The sequence below is a fragment of the Chanos chanos genome, chromosome 3, assembly GCF_902362185.1.
Source record: "Chanos chanos chromosome 3, fChaCha1.1, whole genome shotgun sequence".
Classification (NCBI taxonomy): domain Eukaryota; kingdom Metazoa; phylum Chordata; class Actinopteri; order Gonorynchiformes; family Chanidae; genus Chanos; species Chanos chanos.
This window is the reverse complement of record NC_044497.1, coordinates 25,714,932-25,731,479: the sequence shown is the minus strand read 5'-3', so window position 1 is coordinate 25,731,479 and position 16,548 is coordinate 25,714,932. Positions and strand designations below refer to the sequence as shown.

The 16,548-nt window shown below is 40.7% G+C and overlaps 2 protein-coding genes across 2 annotated transcripts; both read right to left on the bottom strand.

Moving 5' to 3' along the window:
* Positions 1–1,668: 1,668 nt before the first annotated feature.
* agmat (agmatinase (putative)) lies at positions 1,669–4,844 on the bottom strand. The gene is made up of 7 exons (XM_030768624.1): positions 4,180–4,844; positions 3,732–3,934; positions 3,535–3,583; positions 3,004–3,199; positions 2,319–2,498; positions 2,110–2,194; positions 1,669–1,967 (listed from the first exon to the last, which is right to left on the bottom strand). The coding sequence occupies exons 1-7, from the start codon at positions 4,491–4,493 to the stop codon at positions 1,894–1,896; spliced, it is 1,101 nt and encodes a 366-aa protein (XP_030624484.1). The 5' UTR covers positions 4,494–4,844; the 3' UTR covers positions 1,669–1,893.
* Positions 4,845–5,066: 222 nt separating this feature from the next.
* Positions 5,067–9,554, bottom strand: pink1 (PTEN induced kinase 1). The gene is made up of 8 exons (XM_030768973.1): positions 9,118–9,554; positions 8,623–8,895; positions 8,258–8,361; positions 7,889–8,062; positions 7,386–7,549; positions 7,117–7,238; positions 6,113–6,343; positions 5,067–5,894 (listed from the first exon to the last, which is right to left on the bottom strand). The coding sequence occupies exons 1-8, from the start codon at positions 9,472–9,474 to the stop codon at positions 5,619–5,621; spliced, it is 1,701 nt and encodes a 566-aa protein (XP_030624833.1). The 5' UTR covers positions 9,475–9,554; the 3' UTR covers positions 5,067–5,618.
* Between the last annotated feature and the right edge of the window lie 6,994 nt (positions 9,555–16,548).

The following is a 16,548-nucleotide window of genomic DNA, read 5'->3' as shown; positions in this document are numbered from 1 at the left end:
AATTTTATACTAATGGTGATCCAAACAACACATCTGCTGGAGCCCTCATTTCTCTTGCAGTTAGTGGCCTATTTCGATCAATCACAGCTTGACAGAATCCCTCAAGTCCCAGAATCAGTCATTATATCAAATACCTGGTGTTTGACTAAAGCATCACTGTCTCATGGACACATTGAGTGATTCTCGCTGAACTTGATAGACATATCTTTTCTAGAAGTTATGTGCACAAATTGGTGGATCTTGGTCACCAGGTGGAGCTATAACATTGGAGAGGATAAAAATGTTAACTCCCATGCAGTTTATCCAATGAGACTTGCAAGATTTGTAACTCCCATAAAGGAGCTGTGTCTCCTACTAAACACATGGACACATTCCACAGGATTGTGTGAGAACCATGAAGGAACTAAAATAAGCCAAGACTGATTGCCAGGATAGTGCACAGAGAAATATATAATAAACAATTAGGCTGAGTGGAAATTAAAAGAATAACAAGGAACCAGAATATTACAGAATGTTTATCTATTGCTAAAACTTTATTCAACAGTTTGATTATTCTATCAGGTATTCAAATCATACCACTCTTTTGGCTGTAAATACATTGACTAGATCCTACGGTATTTGTATGTAACCTTTCCTCAGAAAGCTTTTATCTGTGAACAGTAGCTTGCTACCCATGCAAAACAGTTTGGCCATCCTGCTGATTTTGGTCACACAATTACTTTCACTGCTGCAGGTTTCATTGGTAAGCTCCCTGAATCAATCTCACTTATAGGCAAGTCATTTGATCCAACTGCCCTTGAACAGATAACTGAAGGCTTAGATGCTGTGTTCCCTGTTACCCTGGATATGACTGCACTGCTCAGGGGGAAAAAAGTGTTCAGTATTCAGCACCAGATCAGTTGAAACGGGGGTGTACCATATCAGATAAGACCAACAGTGCAGACTGTGTGCAAAGAAGCACCTGAGGCAATCCAGCACCTGCTAATGGGCTGCAACATACAGGTGGAGCCCAGCATACACTGAGAGACACATCCAAGTGACGGGGATTGTTTACAGAAACACTGGAGGCACCACAGAGAGAGGTGGAAAACAACAGAGCTTAGGTCCTGTGGGACTTCCAGATCTGGACAGATAAATAAGTAATAGGTAACCAATCAGATGTAGTGATAATAGATAAGGAGCAGAGAACAGCAGTGGAATGAAAAACAAATAGAAGTAGCTAGAGAAATACCAGGGATTGAGGGAGGAACTGGCGAGAATGGGGAAGGTGAAAACCAAGATAGGGAATAGGTCCTGGGAATTGTGCATAGTAGGTATTCAGCAGCATTCTTGAAGGGTGCAAACTACCCCAACACATTGTCCCACGGTGCTGCTGTTTGCCATTGTCTGATAAGACTGAAAACTCATACAACAGGATGGATTAAGAAAGAGGTAAAATATTAAATCTAACATCATTCCTCAGCAAAGAATTGTAGGCAATTTTGTTGAGGGAGGTTGTCTACTTGTTTAATGCTTTTATACTAGTGATTCAGACTCCATCATCTGGTGTCCTGAGTGGACCTTGGAATGCTTCACACTAAGCATCCTCTTTCTCACCCTTTGTGCAATGTCACATCTCAGCTATTACAGTCAATACATGTCTCCAGTCAGAAAGCTTTTTGTGTATGGAAAATGGTTTATTTAATTTATTGTTCTTTTCATATCCTAAATCTGGACAAGTTTCAAGTTTTCAGGTTTTGAAAATTGATAACAATATCTGTGAATGAGATTACTGTAATTTTAGTACATTCTCTAAAAATCATGTCTATATGAATGTGCTCTCAGCTTGAATATCACAGTTTGATTCCTTTTGGGCATTGGTTGAGACTTCACATAATAACTCGGTTAAGACATTCAGTAATATTTTATCTTTGGAAGGACACACAACATCTCAAAGAGGAGGTTGGCAGCAGTCAGTGCGGTGTTGCCTGTGAATATAAAAGCAAGAAGAGTATTTTTCTTTTTTTCCCCCAGCAAAATGAGTTTAAACTGCCAAATGTATATCACTGACAGGGGTCATGGTTGACAAATATACATCACACTGGTCCTTGTTTTTTAATATTAATTTACCTGTAGTATCGTATGGTGGAGACACTTCCACCAAGTCACAGCCGACAAGGTTTAGACCACGACAGCCTCGAATGATTTCAACACCCTAGAAACAATGGCAACAAAGGCAGCAAATGCTGTGAAAAGGCAACTTCCACTCAAATTAGTAAGTGGAGCTGCAAATATCCAACTGTTATCTAAAACACTGCCATTAGGATGACTTAATGTACCTGAATGGGTGTAAGGCCAGCAATCTCTGGTGTTCCTGTGCCAGGTGCATACGCAGGGTCTAATGCATCTATATCAAAGCTGAGGTAGACAAGCCCTTCACCTATTTGTGTCCGTACCTCAGCCATTAGAGGAGAGAGGGATTTGTGCCAACACTCTTCCACCTGGACAACACGGAAACCCTTTCCAAGGAACACAATACAGAATTACATTTTTTAGTCATAATGTACTCTCACAGAATTAAATAACTGCCAAATTGAACTACTGCTGTCAGAGACGTTCTTACCTGCTGATGGTAGGGCACAGACTAGGGCTAATCAATTCAATTCACATGGGCCATATTTCAAACCCAGGCCTCATTCATGGGCCAGAAAGTTTTGGCCGCCTATTTACATTTACACATTTACACAACATTTGTAACCCGTGAGATGTTTTTAGTGCTGTAAAGCGGAGTGATACATATGGTAAAACAGCCCAGTGCTGTTATACTGTATATATCAGCACTCATGGAATGCCTCTTGTCCAGTAAAATTCCTCAACAGCAAACAAGTCCTGTATAATTTGAATTTGACTGTGATCGGTTCTAGGCCACTGGAGGCCATTCTAGGACTGGATTTAGCCCACGGGCCAGAGGAATAGGCCTGATACGGACAAACACACTTCTGCTTAACAGTCAGCAGGAAGTACCTGTGCCCGACTCCATTCATATGCATCAGGAGAATAGCCAGTCCCCCTCAGACCAATTTGGACCACCCTTTTGCAATCCAGCAGACCCTCCTCCACACAACGTCGGAAAGGGGTACCATGGCCAATTTTTTCACCAAGGACCACATCACTAGTGTCTGCATGAGCATCCACATGGATTAGACCCACTGGACCATGTCTGGTACAATGGAAATGTTGAAGTTAGTTAACACTACTCGGTCAGTTACTGTGCAATAGTTAGAGCTGTAGGAATACTGGAAGTTTTGCACAGTTACTATAGTGTTTCTTTCGCAAGACTATGATTCACATCACAGGAATTTAAGGCATATTGTAATATACCGGTCTATCCAATTTTCAGTTATATAAATCATGTCGAAAAATTTTAGAAAATAACATTTGCAGTTATGGCTTTTCCTTATCAAAAAGTGAAACAAATAGAATTTCGTTGTCATTGATGAGACGCTGATACTTTAACATTCATAACAACTCATTTTCATGTATTTACTTGAATACCTTTCAGCGATAGCTTGAAGAATTGGATATGCTATAGTGTGGTCACCTCCTGCCAAAGAAAAAATAAAGTTTTTACTTTAGTCAGAAAAACAGTGTGGATCTTACACAAACACATTCAAAACAAACAGATAAATTCTAAATGTAACAGATGATTAACCCACTAGCACATTTCCAATATAACAAAATCTAGGTCTCACCCATTGTAAGGGGTATACAACTCGTAGCCAGGACTTTGCGATAAAACTCTCTGATTCTACGGCACGTGTCCTTAAGGTCGTATACATTGACGTTGACGTCACCAATATCTGCCACCATTAGTGATTCATATGGAGCTGCCCTTGTGCCACTGTTGAAAGCTCTCAGCAAGCAGGATTCAGCCCTGATCTGACGTGGGCCAAATCTGTTGAGAACAGATTGGTTAGTGCTGGTTGGTAATCACTTTAGGACGTTTAGAACACTTTAGAGAGGTCTGGACTTTCAGTGTTGATGTGATGATCTGCGGTTTAAAATGTACGTTAAAAATGGACAAAAGCCATATTTTGGATAGTCAGGTTTGGATACTCTGCAAAGTACTAAGCGTTAAAGCATGCACCGATTGCATTTACCGACTGTTCTTATTATATACTACATACAGTAACTGTGTACCTCGCTCCGGGTCGGTTTGAGGTGCCTGTGTCAATGGGGACACCGATAAACGCAGCGTCCAGTCCTTCAGCACTGTCCTGATAAGGCAGTTTGCCCATGGTAGCAATCCCAGACACCCTGGCCACAAATTCAGCACTCGGTGGGACATTGTAACGTTTCTGAGACATTCCCCGCTTCTGGCTAATGGCAATATTTTTTAATCCATTGTCAAGTGATTCGCTCCAACCTCTGCGCGCTTCTCCACTAGGCCGTGGCAAACTGCGAAACAGCGAGCGCGAAGTTACACGATTTGCGTGTTTTATGAAAGCAAGCATGTTTAGTCGCTTATGCAACAACAGGTAGTGTGACCAAACATCAACTGCACAACAACAAAAGCACAGAGTCCGAGTGTTGCACTGAACGAAGAATTTCAGACTTTTTTTTAGTTGCGTCGATAGTGTCTACCACTCTCCAGAAATAAAACTGTACCTGTTCTGCGCGAATGTGACAGAATTAGTTAATTCCTGGAAACTTCAGTGCACTACTTCGGTTGGCCACTACTTGGGTCCCATATGACTGCATAAAGAAACCGTTCTCTTCTTATTTAATATTGTAAAAATCTGGCGTAAAACCAAACGTCTTATTATTTGAGAAACCTCCCTATTTTAGTAAAATATGCGAAATACTATTTTCTTCACTTCAGAACGAAACGTTACTCTTTGGTAAAAGTGAGTGCCTTCCCTTTCCTTCCTCGTTGGATGATGGGAACTGTATTTCATAGTAAGAACGGCGCCTGTTTAAAAGAGTGACAAGACAGAACGGAGGCACACGCTCAAAGTTAAAATGCACAAATGTGAAACTTAAGGAGACCAAACAGTATATTTGTATTACCATACACAGACACCAGGTAGTAACAGTCTGGCTGTTTATTGAGTTTTACAGGCTGTAAAACTGTAAGAACATACATATGATGTATTTCTTTCCTTACCTTTATTAATTATTGCTTTATCCATTTTCCTTTACTTAAATTGACCATGCTGTTACCTCAAAATTCCTGACTAGTTTGAGGCTTCGTATCCCTAATAACATAAATCAACACTAAACAGACGAGTGAAAGTAAAATAAGTGAGATGCCTGGATACTCCCAGGACGGTTTAGGGTTCATTTCTTAATACTTTTTAAATCTCTATGTTCAAACGTTAGATATTTTCCCAGTTGAAAGTTATAAAGAGAAGAAAATATACACTTAAAATAGCAGAGGACTATTCAGGTTTAACACAGACAAAGTGCAAGTAGGTCATAAAGTGCAAACAACAGCAAACATGATAACAACAGAAGGAAAAAAAATGCTTTTCTATTCAGGGTGAATCAAGCTGCTCTCTACAATCCTCTGTGCTAATCTGTAAGGATAATTCTGAGAGCATACACTCCAAAGCTTATCATGGTTATCAGACAGGATATCAGGGGGTGATGCACAGATGTTGCTCTCTGCCATATAAGAGGAACCCCACCGCAGTGTGGAGGTCCTCAAAGTCGAGGTTGGACAGGAAGCCTCTTTGTAGTTCGCCCTCCACTGAGCTTCTGTCAGGTCCATGGCCCTTCAACAGAACCAGGGCTGACTGACACAGGAGCCAGTCTGCCATCTTCTTCATGCTGGCTTGGTCCAGGTTGGCCAGGGCTCGCTTGCCCCATAGACCGAGGTGAAGCATATTGGCTGCCACTCGAGCACTGGGACGCTACACACAGTCACAAGACAGAGGTATGAATGGAGTCAGTTTCTTGATTGTGTGGATGAATGGATATTCAATTTTTTTTTTTTTTTGAGTTAGCTGCACACACAGGGATTCCCACTATGCCTAAGGACTATGGACTAAACCACGTCAGATTAAACCAGATTTTTATGTGTAGGCCCCTTTCCCAAAGAGAAACTCCTCGTGCACGCTTGGACACTTGCCTTGTTTGGGTTTCTACGCAACAACAGTCGGACTACTAGTTGTGTATCAGCAGGCACGCTGGCAGGCAGTGCAGGAAGCTGTTTCTCCTGATAACTACGACACTCCAAGCCCTTTGGGCTGTAGAATGGGTTTTGCTGCCCAAAGATCTCATAAGAGATGGCTCCTACAGCCCACGCATCTGCTTTACTGTAATCAATCACCACGTTGGGTCCAGGCACTGCCGTTGCCACCTGAGGAAGGAGAATCGTAATTGAGATTCTCTCTTAAACTTAAAGAACATTCGTAACTGATCATGTCTTTCCTACATCTCATACATTATACAGAAGATATATTATATGTGTGTGTGTGTGTGTGTGTGTGTATGTGTGTGTGTGTGTGTATAATCACAGGTTATTCACCTGACGCAAAGTCCTACCTCGTCCTGTTTATTCCACTCCATTTTCATGAATAATTTACTATAAAAAGGGTTTATTTTATTTTATTAAGAAATTCTGAGCCTATCTAGCTTCCTATACAAAATAGAGTTCCAGTTTTCTATTTCAATAACATAGCAGCCAATTTTACTGCTTATTAGCCATGAACAGAAAGATGCTTCCGACCTCACAGCATTTTTTATTTCCAACAAGCTCGTTTGCAGTAGCCTGGGTGACACAGCATTACTGTTTGCTGAAATAAAACTGTACATTTCTACTAATGGTAAAATTAACCAAGGGGAAGCAGTTGTCTCTGGAGGTGACGAAGGTTTTTGACAAAATGTTCACTTCTTTGCATCTCTCAGTGTCACACCTACTCAGCTACATTTCTTGTGCAGTGATATGTTAAAGTGCTGTGCAACTGCAGAACTTCCTGCACATGCAAATCTAACACCCCTGAAATGTAATTTTCACAGGCCTTGACTCATGGAGTCAAATCAGCATATGAACAACCAGAGCAAAAGCTTGTACATCCTTCTGTGCTGGTCTATACTGTATTTCTGGTCACATGAAGTGTAGTTGTTGCCTACCTCTGGAGCCATGAGGCAAGCGTTGCCACCTCTGTTCACCCACCGGCTGTTGAAAGGTAGCTTTAGATTTTTCTCTGCCAGGCAACATCCAAAGTCTGTGATCACCAAGCGAGGGCAACCAACTGTTTCGTCAGATAATGTCACATTAAAATTAAAAAAAAAAAAAAAAAAAAAAACAACGGAAAAATAATTAATGTTTAAACCTTGAATGTTGCTTGAACCAACTTTCCAAAAAAGATGTAAGATTGATTAACGAGTAAAGCTCTAACCTGAGTCAAACTCCAGGAGCACATTGTCTGATTTCAGGTCCCTGTGAGCGATGCCCTGTTTGCAGAGGTGGTCCACACCCTCCAGCAGCTGTAGGACCATGAGGGATCCCTCCCTCCAGCTGGGCTCATGCACCTGCAAGTACTGACGCAGGGTACAGGGGTAACTGTGGAACAATATATGTGTTTTAGAGCAGCACTTAGGGTAGTGGAATCAGTTTACAGCACAGGGTTCTGTCGCATTAACCCATGTGAAGAAGAGGACAGGTCCAGCCTTTTAAATTATGCTGTTACAACTTAACTCACTGAAAGTTCCCTTTCAAAAATAAGTTGTAAAGATTTGTGGTCTGCAATAATGAAGAAACTGGGTTTGGAACTAAACTGGTGGTGTCAAAGAAACTTCAGAGAGACACAATGTAAAGACTTTGGACCATAAGTGACATGCCAGAGTTGTCATGGCAACAAATAAACTTTGGCTGCTCCATTACACAATGAAACCTGCTTACTTTTTCATGACCAGGAACAGGGTGCGGTTGTTTCCCATGCCAGTGGGGTTCAGCCTGGCGGGCAGAACATCAGGGTACTCTTCCTGAGCACCAGGCAGCAGGGGCACCTCCGCAGTAAAAGCCCGGTAAACTTTTATCACATTGGGGTGTGAAGTCACTCTTGTAGGTGCCCGACTAAAATGACTACAGACAAAAACAAAACAGTCCGATAAATTCAACAACAACCACAACAACAGCAACAACAATAATGATAATGATAATAATGATAACAACAACAAAAACAGCAACAATAATAATGTTACCAGTGCTACAATTAATAATAATAACCAATCCATTTGTAATAAATGGCTCAAGAATGTGTGAACCCACCCATTTAGTGTAATCTCTCCCTTCTCCTGCTTCAGAGCCTGAGGGCCAGCTGGGACCAGTTCCTGAGACATTGAGTTAAGGATAGCCTCACTGGATGAACCAGCCTGCAGGAAAACAGAGACACCTGTATTACTGTCAGCCATGCTACACATGACCGTGGAGCTCTAATTTTACACTTTGATAAATATATATGAAATAACATGTTATACCCAGTTTCTCATGACTGTTAATCTATCTGTTATGTTCTGTTCTGGGATGAATGAGGATTTAAGTTTTCTCTCTATTTTTTTTATATTGAGGGATCAACAGACAAGGTAATCAGGGGAAAAAAACTTCCAGCCCCAAAAGCAAATCCTTGACCTTACCCCAATATTCCACATCATCTTCACTGCCAGTGGGTAGTTGGCTGTGGGTGAAAATCTAAAGGATCCTGCTAGTTTGTTATCGTCTTTGTTTTGATTCAGTTCCTTTATGGAACACGTCCCATGCTCCCTGGGGACCGCAAACGGAGCAGCAGCCTCATACACTGCGGCGTTACAGCCTTTGCCTATCTGCCTCCCAATCACATAGTCCTCAAGCTTGTATCCTGATGTGAAGGGCTTGAAAGAGTTCTGCAACTTTGTCTTCCTGAATATCGCCTAAGGAAATCGTCAAAAACAGAAAACCAACAGTGCATAAGACACGTAGTCTCATCATATTATATCTGAATGTATAGCGAAAACACACGCTGGCCTTAGTTTTTTATTCTACTTAATTCGCAACTTTTGAAACACGAATAAGTCTAACAGAGGTGATCGTTATTCAGTGCCAACATGCACTGGTGCATCCACTGGGACATTACTTCACTTTCAACCAGTTACCTGAATTTCTTGACAAGTCGCGGCACTTTTCCTGTCATCCTCCAACTGCTGCTCTATCAGACCCAAGCCGACGCCGAAAGCCAAGAAAACAGCTCTGTTCCTTAGTGACCCGCCACCAACTAGTCTCCTTAAACCACCCGATTGGAGCTGAGCAGCAAGGCCGCTCAAAGACATGCGGTAGTATCGGTACCGAGCAGGCAGGAAAGTCTGAGGCTGAACGGTGCGAGCCGGCTGGCCTACGCGAAGGCGCTCACCTCGGAACTTCGCTGCTAGTCGGCCAGCTGGTTTTAGGAGACCTAGCTGGAAAACCGAGCGCCCAAGTTCGAGACCTCGACTGATAGCGTGCTTAACTGACATTCTGACAGGATGACGCTTATTATCTCAATTTTAAAACCAAACAGCTGAGTTTTATTTCACCTATGTGTTCTTCCCGTACATGTTACCCAAGGACATTGTTTACATAATAATAATTCGTTAACATATGGCATGCTTGTTATCATGTGACACTCATTTTCGCCACCACATATTTCAAAATAAAAGTTGTAGCGTTACAAATGCTCACAGTGCTTGAAGAGGGGAAAAAGTGCCAGTACTCCCCATATTCACATGTTGGCGTGTGTACATTCTGAATTCCTACAGTGAATAAAAGATACAAGGAGATATCGCTGATGTTCACAGCATACATTTATTTACTCAAAGGGACAAGCATTTGCCAAACTATTAATTTTATAATATATATTGACAATACATAATAATTTAACAATGTACCCTAATATCTGTATGGTACTATATAACATTATATATAGTATATATATTATGTATGCGTGTACTGTTATGTGTGTGTGTGTGTGTTTTTATTATACTTCTACTTACCTCCGCTAAGGAGGTGTTTTCGGTGCAGTTTGGTTTGTTTGTTTGTTGGTTTGTCTGTCTGTTTATCAGTAGGATAACAAAAAAACTACTGGCCGCATTCTCATGAAAATTGGTGTAAGTGTGTAGCGTGGGCCAGGGAAGGACCTATTAAATTTTGGAGTGAATCCGAGTCACAGAGTGGATCCATGTATTATTTTCCACTTTCATTAACATTGAGAGATAGGGCAAAAATGAACTGAATTATGAACCCGTCGTAATTATAGTGAATGGTGTGCAGCGACTACACATTCAACAAAACATAACAGCCACCTCAAACATCACTGTAGAAACAAATAGCAAACCGGCAAGTACACTGAAAAAGAGAGAGAGAGAGAGAGGGAGAGAATATGTGAGACAGAGAGAGTTAAAAAAGAGAGAAAAGAGGAGTGACTCATTCTGATGACACTGCGCTGTTGTGTCAAAGCGATTTAGAAGTGGGGAAACAATTCAAGCTCCAGTATAGTGAGAGACCTATTAGTAAGCACTACTACATCAGTTCAGTAGGGCAAGTGCAAGCAATAAGTCAATTACAGTCAACTACAATGAAATGTTGTTATTTACTGACATTATCTCTAATTAGTTGCATAATCTACGGATTTCCAAAAAGTACTAGTCTGATCAGCACACTAGTAGTTCAAGTCTAAGACTATTTGTCGATTCTTTCAACAAAACTTTCAAAAACTGAGAAAACCTGTGAATCCCTTCAGTGGAGAAGTGTTCTTTCCACAATGAGGGAAATAAGACAATGGTGATCCTGCAGGGGTACAACTCACATACATCTCATGAAATTGAATGTGCTTGTTTAACACCAGCCATCAAGCCCTATGTGACTAACTCAGATATTCATTAAACATGAGAGCACAGATGTTCTCTACAAGTGAGTATCTGTAGCCCCAATAAAGCAAAAACATATTGAAACAATCATTCTTGTACCACCTTTGTCCACCACCATCGTATTCTCACAACTAAACATGTGAGATTTAAATGGACTTCTGAAGCGCTTTGGCATGGTTCTTCAGCAATCATTCTTCAGTTGCAGAATTGTTCATTTCCTGCCTGGTGAAATCATTGTATTGTCTGACCAAAACAGATCACATGTATTGTCTATTGATCCCATGCTCATACCATGTATCACTTTCAGTTCTTACTATTTGGAAAACACACCCAGCCAACTGTACGATACACAAACTCTACTTTGAGATGAAAAGCACACATTTGCAAAAAAAAAAAAAAAAAATGTGGGTGGGGGTGAGCACAAGAGACGTCTACATGTGAAATGTGAACTTTACATTCATAGAACACAGTTTACATGGTCACAACATGAAGACCTGGGAAGCTCTCTCTTGGAACAGCTACACCTTACTATTATAATTTATCACCTTAATATGGAGACCATCAACAGATGACAGTGGAGAAACTTTCTTCCACTCTCCTTTGGGCCAGACAATTTAGAGAGAGTGGAATGAACTGGGAATAGACTTTACCAACCATATAGCAAATAAATGCTTTCAAACACACAGTTTTGTCAGTGACAAAAGAAAATCGTTAACTTCTTAACATGACTTCATTTTTGTTAGCTGGATTGGGTAAGATTACATTGAAATGTTGTCTGAACTGAACATAAACTAAACTACATTGTAATAGGTGTAATTAGTTACACAGTCTACCGGATTTCCAATAATTACTAAATCTAATCAGAACACTTTTAGATTTTCATTGGAGTACTCACTTGTCCTACTTGAAGTTAAAACTACAGTTTTAAGTTTCACAATTTTCTCCATTCTAAGACAAAAGAAAGCCAAAGCAGACCAAAACGTGACTTGCAAAAATGTGATTTTAATTGCAACACAAACATGTGCAATGTATGTCATCTTCAATAAAACTGAAGTTCAAATCTAAAAGTATTTGTTAAGTCTTTCAAAAAAACCTTCAAAAACTGAGACAATCCATGGATCCTGTCTATGGAGAAGTGTTCTTTCCACAAGGAGGGGAATAAGATCTGTCCATGGTCAGTTCTTACTATTTGAAAGCACACCCATTCCAAACAAATAAATACACACAGTTCATTTTGTGATGATGAGCACATGTTTGAAAAAAAAAGAGAGAAAAAAAGAAATAAACATGTACACCTAAAACATGAACTGTGCAATCATAGAACACAGTTAACATGGTCACAAAATGAAGGTCTGGGAAACTCACTCTGAGAACAGTTACATATTAATGTTATACATAAAGTTGTTGGAAGATTTTCAGTGGCACTCTAAACCAAGTCACCTATTCACATCTGAACTGTGAATACTGATTCTATTTTGTCTAGTCATTAAATGACAATTTTCTGTTTTTTTACAACAAAATGTGGAGAAGTGTTCTTTCCACAATGAGGGAAATAAGACAATGGTGATCCTGCAGGGGTACAACTCACATACATCTCATGAAATTGAATGTGCTCAGTTATTCACAAATATTCTCTACAAGTGACTACCTACAATCCCAATAAAGTCAATCAAAATCCAACAATCGTTCTTGTATCACCTTTGCCCATTACCATAGTATTCTCTAAACTCATGAGAGATTTAAATGGACTTCTGAAGCGCTGTAGCAAGGTTCTACAGAAATCATTCTTCAATTGCAAAATTGCAGAATTGTTCATTTCCTGCCAGGGGAAATCAATGTATTGTCTGTCAGTTCTTACTATTTGGACAACATACCAAGCCAACCATATAAATACACACACTCCAGTTTGAGATGACAAGCACTGTGCTGAGATCAGAGGGAGTCAAACTGCTGGTATGGATGACACTGGAGGACAAGAACTCATTTAGAGAGCCCACCTGGCCTAAGAGTCTGCCTACCGTCCATACAGTGAATTTCGAGTAGAAGCAGCCATTGTAGCTCCTGATGGAAAGATTTACACAATTTGTCTTTAATCACACTTGCATTCTAGAGGTTTTTCATTTAAAAGTACTCCAAATACCAAAGGAGAATATCAAATCATGTTATATTTGAATGTTACAGGTACATTCTTACCAGGGGAACAAGGGCTTATTCTCCAAATTCTGTAGAGACTGATGATGGAACTGTCCTCATCATCATGACTATCATTAGGAGCAGATTAATACATTCCTAATTGCATATTCATAGGGTGAGTTAAATTTATGAAGATCATAGTAGTGTTAATGATTGTTTTTCCAGCAGGTAATCAAGATAGTTTCACGTTAACAAGATATTTTCACGTTATTACGTGAAACGTTTCATGTTACGTGATAACTTGTTAGAACATGAAACGTTTCACCTTAGGAGATAGTTGGTCTCGGGTGGAGGCACTTCCCATGATATAGTAATTAATCAACTGGAGTAACCACTGTGTCCTATCATTTTTACTATGGAGGCTATTCCAACCAGTATTGGCTACACTGTTTTCTAATTAAAGGCTGATAGGTTATGCCTTTAACTGTGTTCATACTTTGCACTAGGGTGCTACACTGAAAATGAAGTAATGAAAGGATGATGTTTGTCCTTGTATTCTTATATGGTAAATTGGGGAATTTAGGGAGTAACTCAAAAGTAAAGTAATGAGTAGTGTAATTACTTTTTAAAATGAGTAAAGAGTAAAGTAATCCCATTACAATTTAAATTGGTAACTTATAACAATAGTTACATTATACAACTATAATTACTTTTTTTGAGTAACTAGCCCAACACTAGTGAAAACATACCAGCCAGCAGCCCACATAATGCCGCGGTAGGCTACACATTTCAAAGATGAACAAAACCCCTTTGCCACTGCCGCGGTGCCGGTGCCTAATCGAGCACCGGGGCCGCGCTTTTCACTGACAAAATACTGGTGCCGGTGCCAGTGCTGAAAAGCTGGCACCGGCACTGGCACTGCAGAATTGCTGGTCCTAAAAGTTGGAACCGCTGACGTCAGAGGCTATGCAAATAAAAACCACGCGAGAACCGATCACTTCAGCGTTTGATGTGTTTGGTACGTCTCTAGAGAGGTGGGAGTAACAAAAAAAGTCTGACCAAGATAGCGGTAGGCTAAAGGCTATATCTAGCATGAAAATATGTAAATGATTAAAAGATGTATGGGCAACAATTTGTGTCAACATCAACACGGGTTGTTTACATGTTACGTGAACGTAGTCAGAGTGGTAGGAAAAACACTCTCTCTCTCGGCTCTGGCTGGTGCAAATAGACCACTGCAGACCATCATTTAAACATTCATTTAAACTTTTGAGCTAGGTGACAGGCTTACTATTTCATGAATTTCGCCTCCAGAGCGAAAAGTTTTAGGGCAAAATTCGTGAGGTGTTTCGCTGTGTGGAAGCCTGGCATAAGAGTAAAAAGCAAGCAGATGCGTTCTGCCCGACATTATTATTACCTAAACATTAGCTACATAGCATTCGGTTCCCAAACCTGTGGAAATGACATAACCTTGTTTTCTTGGTATATACCATGTTCGCATGTTGTAGCTTTTTTCTTTGTGCTTTTCTTGCTGAGTAATGTTAATGTCTGGTCTATTAGGGCCAAGATCCTTAATTACTAACTTGTCTAACTGAGCTTCTGTTTTTTCCTGCTATGAACTCCCCAACAATCGACACTGCAATTACCACCGAGGGATCTGTGGTGTTCCCCACCAGAGCCGCCAAAAACCTTGGCGTGACCCTTGACGACCAGCTGACCTACTCCAGTCACATCGCGGCAGTCACTCGATCCTGCAGATTCTCCCTCTACAACATCAGGAGAATCCGCCCCTTCCTCACGCAACAGGCGACCCAGCTCTTGGTCCAAGCGCTTGTCATCTCCCGCCTGGACTACTGCAACGTATTACTGGCTGGCTTGCCGACCTGCGCCATCAGGCCGCTCCAGCTTGTTCAGAATACCACTGCACGCCTGGCATTCAACCTCCCAAAGCACTCTCATGTCACTCCGCTCCTTACTGCACTCCACTGGCTTCCGGTAGCAGCCCGCATCCAGTTCAAGTCACTGGTGCTGGCCTACGAGGCCACAAGAGGACCCGCCCTATCATACCTTCAGTCCCTGATAACTCCTTATACCCCTGCTAGAACCCTCCGCTCTACCACCTCTGGTCAACTGACGGTCCCCTCACTTCGGGAACCCTGCAGCCGTTCTTCCCGACCACGCCTCTTCTCCGCCATTGCTCCGCAGTGGTGGAATGACCTCACTCACTCAGTTAGGACTGCGGAAACTTGCCATCTTCCGCAGGAAGCTGAAAACCCACCTCTTCAGAACCCACCTGTCCCCACTGCCTAACCTCCCTTTCTTTATATATGTATTAAAAAAATAAAAAAATAAATAAAATACTAACATTGTCTTGTGTGTGTTTTTCATTCACTGTCAAAGAATTCCAGGAGCGTAATACGAAGGGTTTAATGCACAGCCTTAGGCGCAGCAATGCTGATTGTCATTTTAGCAGTAGTCTAAACGTGCGGACTAAGAAAACGGTAGAGTGCTGCCCAGGGGAAATAGTATCAGGCGCGGAAGCAAGACAAATTAACTAATAAAAATGAAGATGATGAAAATGCATGTGAATTGAAAAACAGAGCGGTAAAATGGATGTGAAACAAAAAATAGAGTGATAATTTTTCAAGTGATTTGATTAATTTAAAGCAGATTTGATTAAACAAGTCGTGATATGATGAAAACAGAGCCGTGTTTAATCATTTTCATTCATCGCTCATTATTCACAATGCAATGCAAACCCGGCGCCTTTTATGCACCTCAGAGAGCATTTTCGAAAAGTATCGTTTTTGGAGGTGGAAAACGCTGTTTAGGCTATGTCCACACAACAACGGGATGTTTTGAAAATGACGTTTTTCCTTTGCGTTTTCAAAACTTTCGCATCCAGATGATGTTTTGAGAACTAGGCCTACACGACAGTACTCTAGTATGGACAGAGGGGCAAAACATAGAAATAATTATGTCTTTTGAAATTTACCCAGGTTAGTGACAGGGAGGATACCATGTGTTGACATGACATTACATGCTTTCTATTACTAAGACGTATTTACTTAGATTATTATAACTTTGTGTTTGATTTCAAAGCATGTTCTCTGCGCTTCATTTTAGCATGTTTATATCCTGAGAAAGTAATGTCATCTATAAAAGACCAAGAACAGTATATTACGTTAATTCATTTCCGCGGACAGAATAGATGTAGGCTAGCCTATCGCCTTCTTTTGATGTGGGTATTTAGCAACCATAACAGTAATAGGCCTATTATTTTAATGTTTATGCAAACAAAAAGTGCATAATGCTGCTATTTTTTGTGGTTTTCAATATAAAACTTTGTGAAGTTTTAGTTTGTATATCAGTACTTTTTGAACATTTTCAGCACATTTTAACTATACCGCGATAATACTGAAGACCGTGATAATTTTGGTCGCTATAATCGTGATCTTAAATTTCCGTACCGTTTCATCTCTAATGTGTGTGTGTGTGTGTGTGTAGGGGCCTAGCTGAATACTTTGACTGTCACCAGACCTCTTTGGTCTC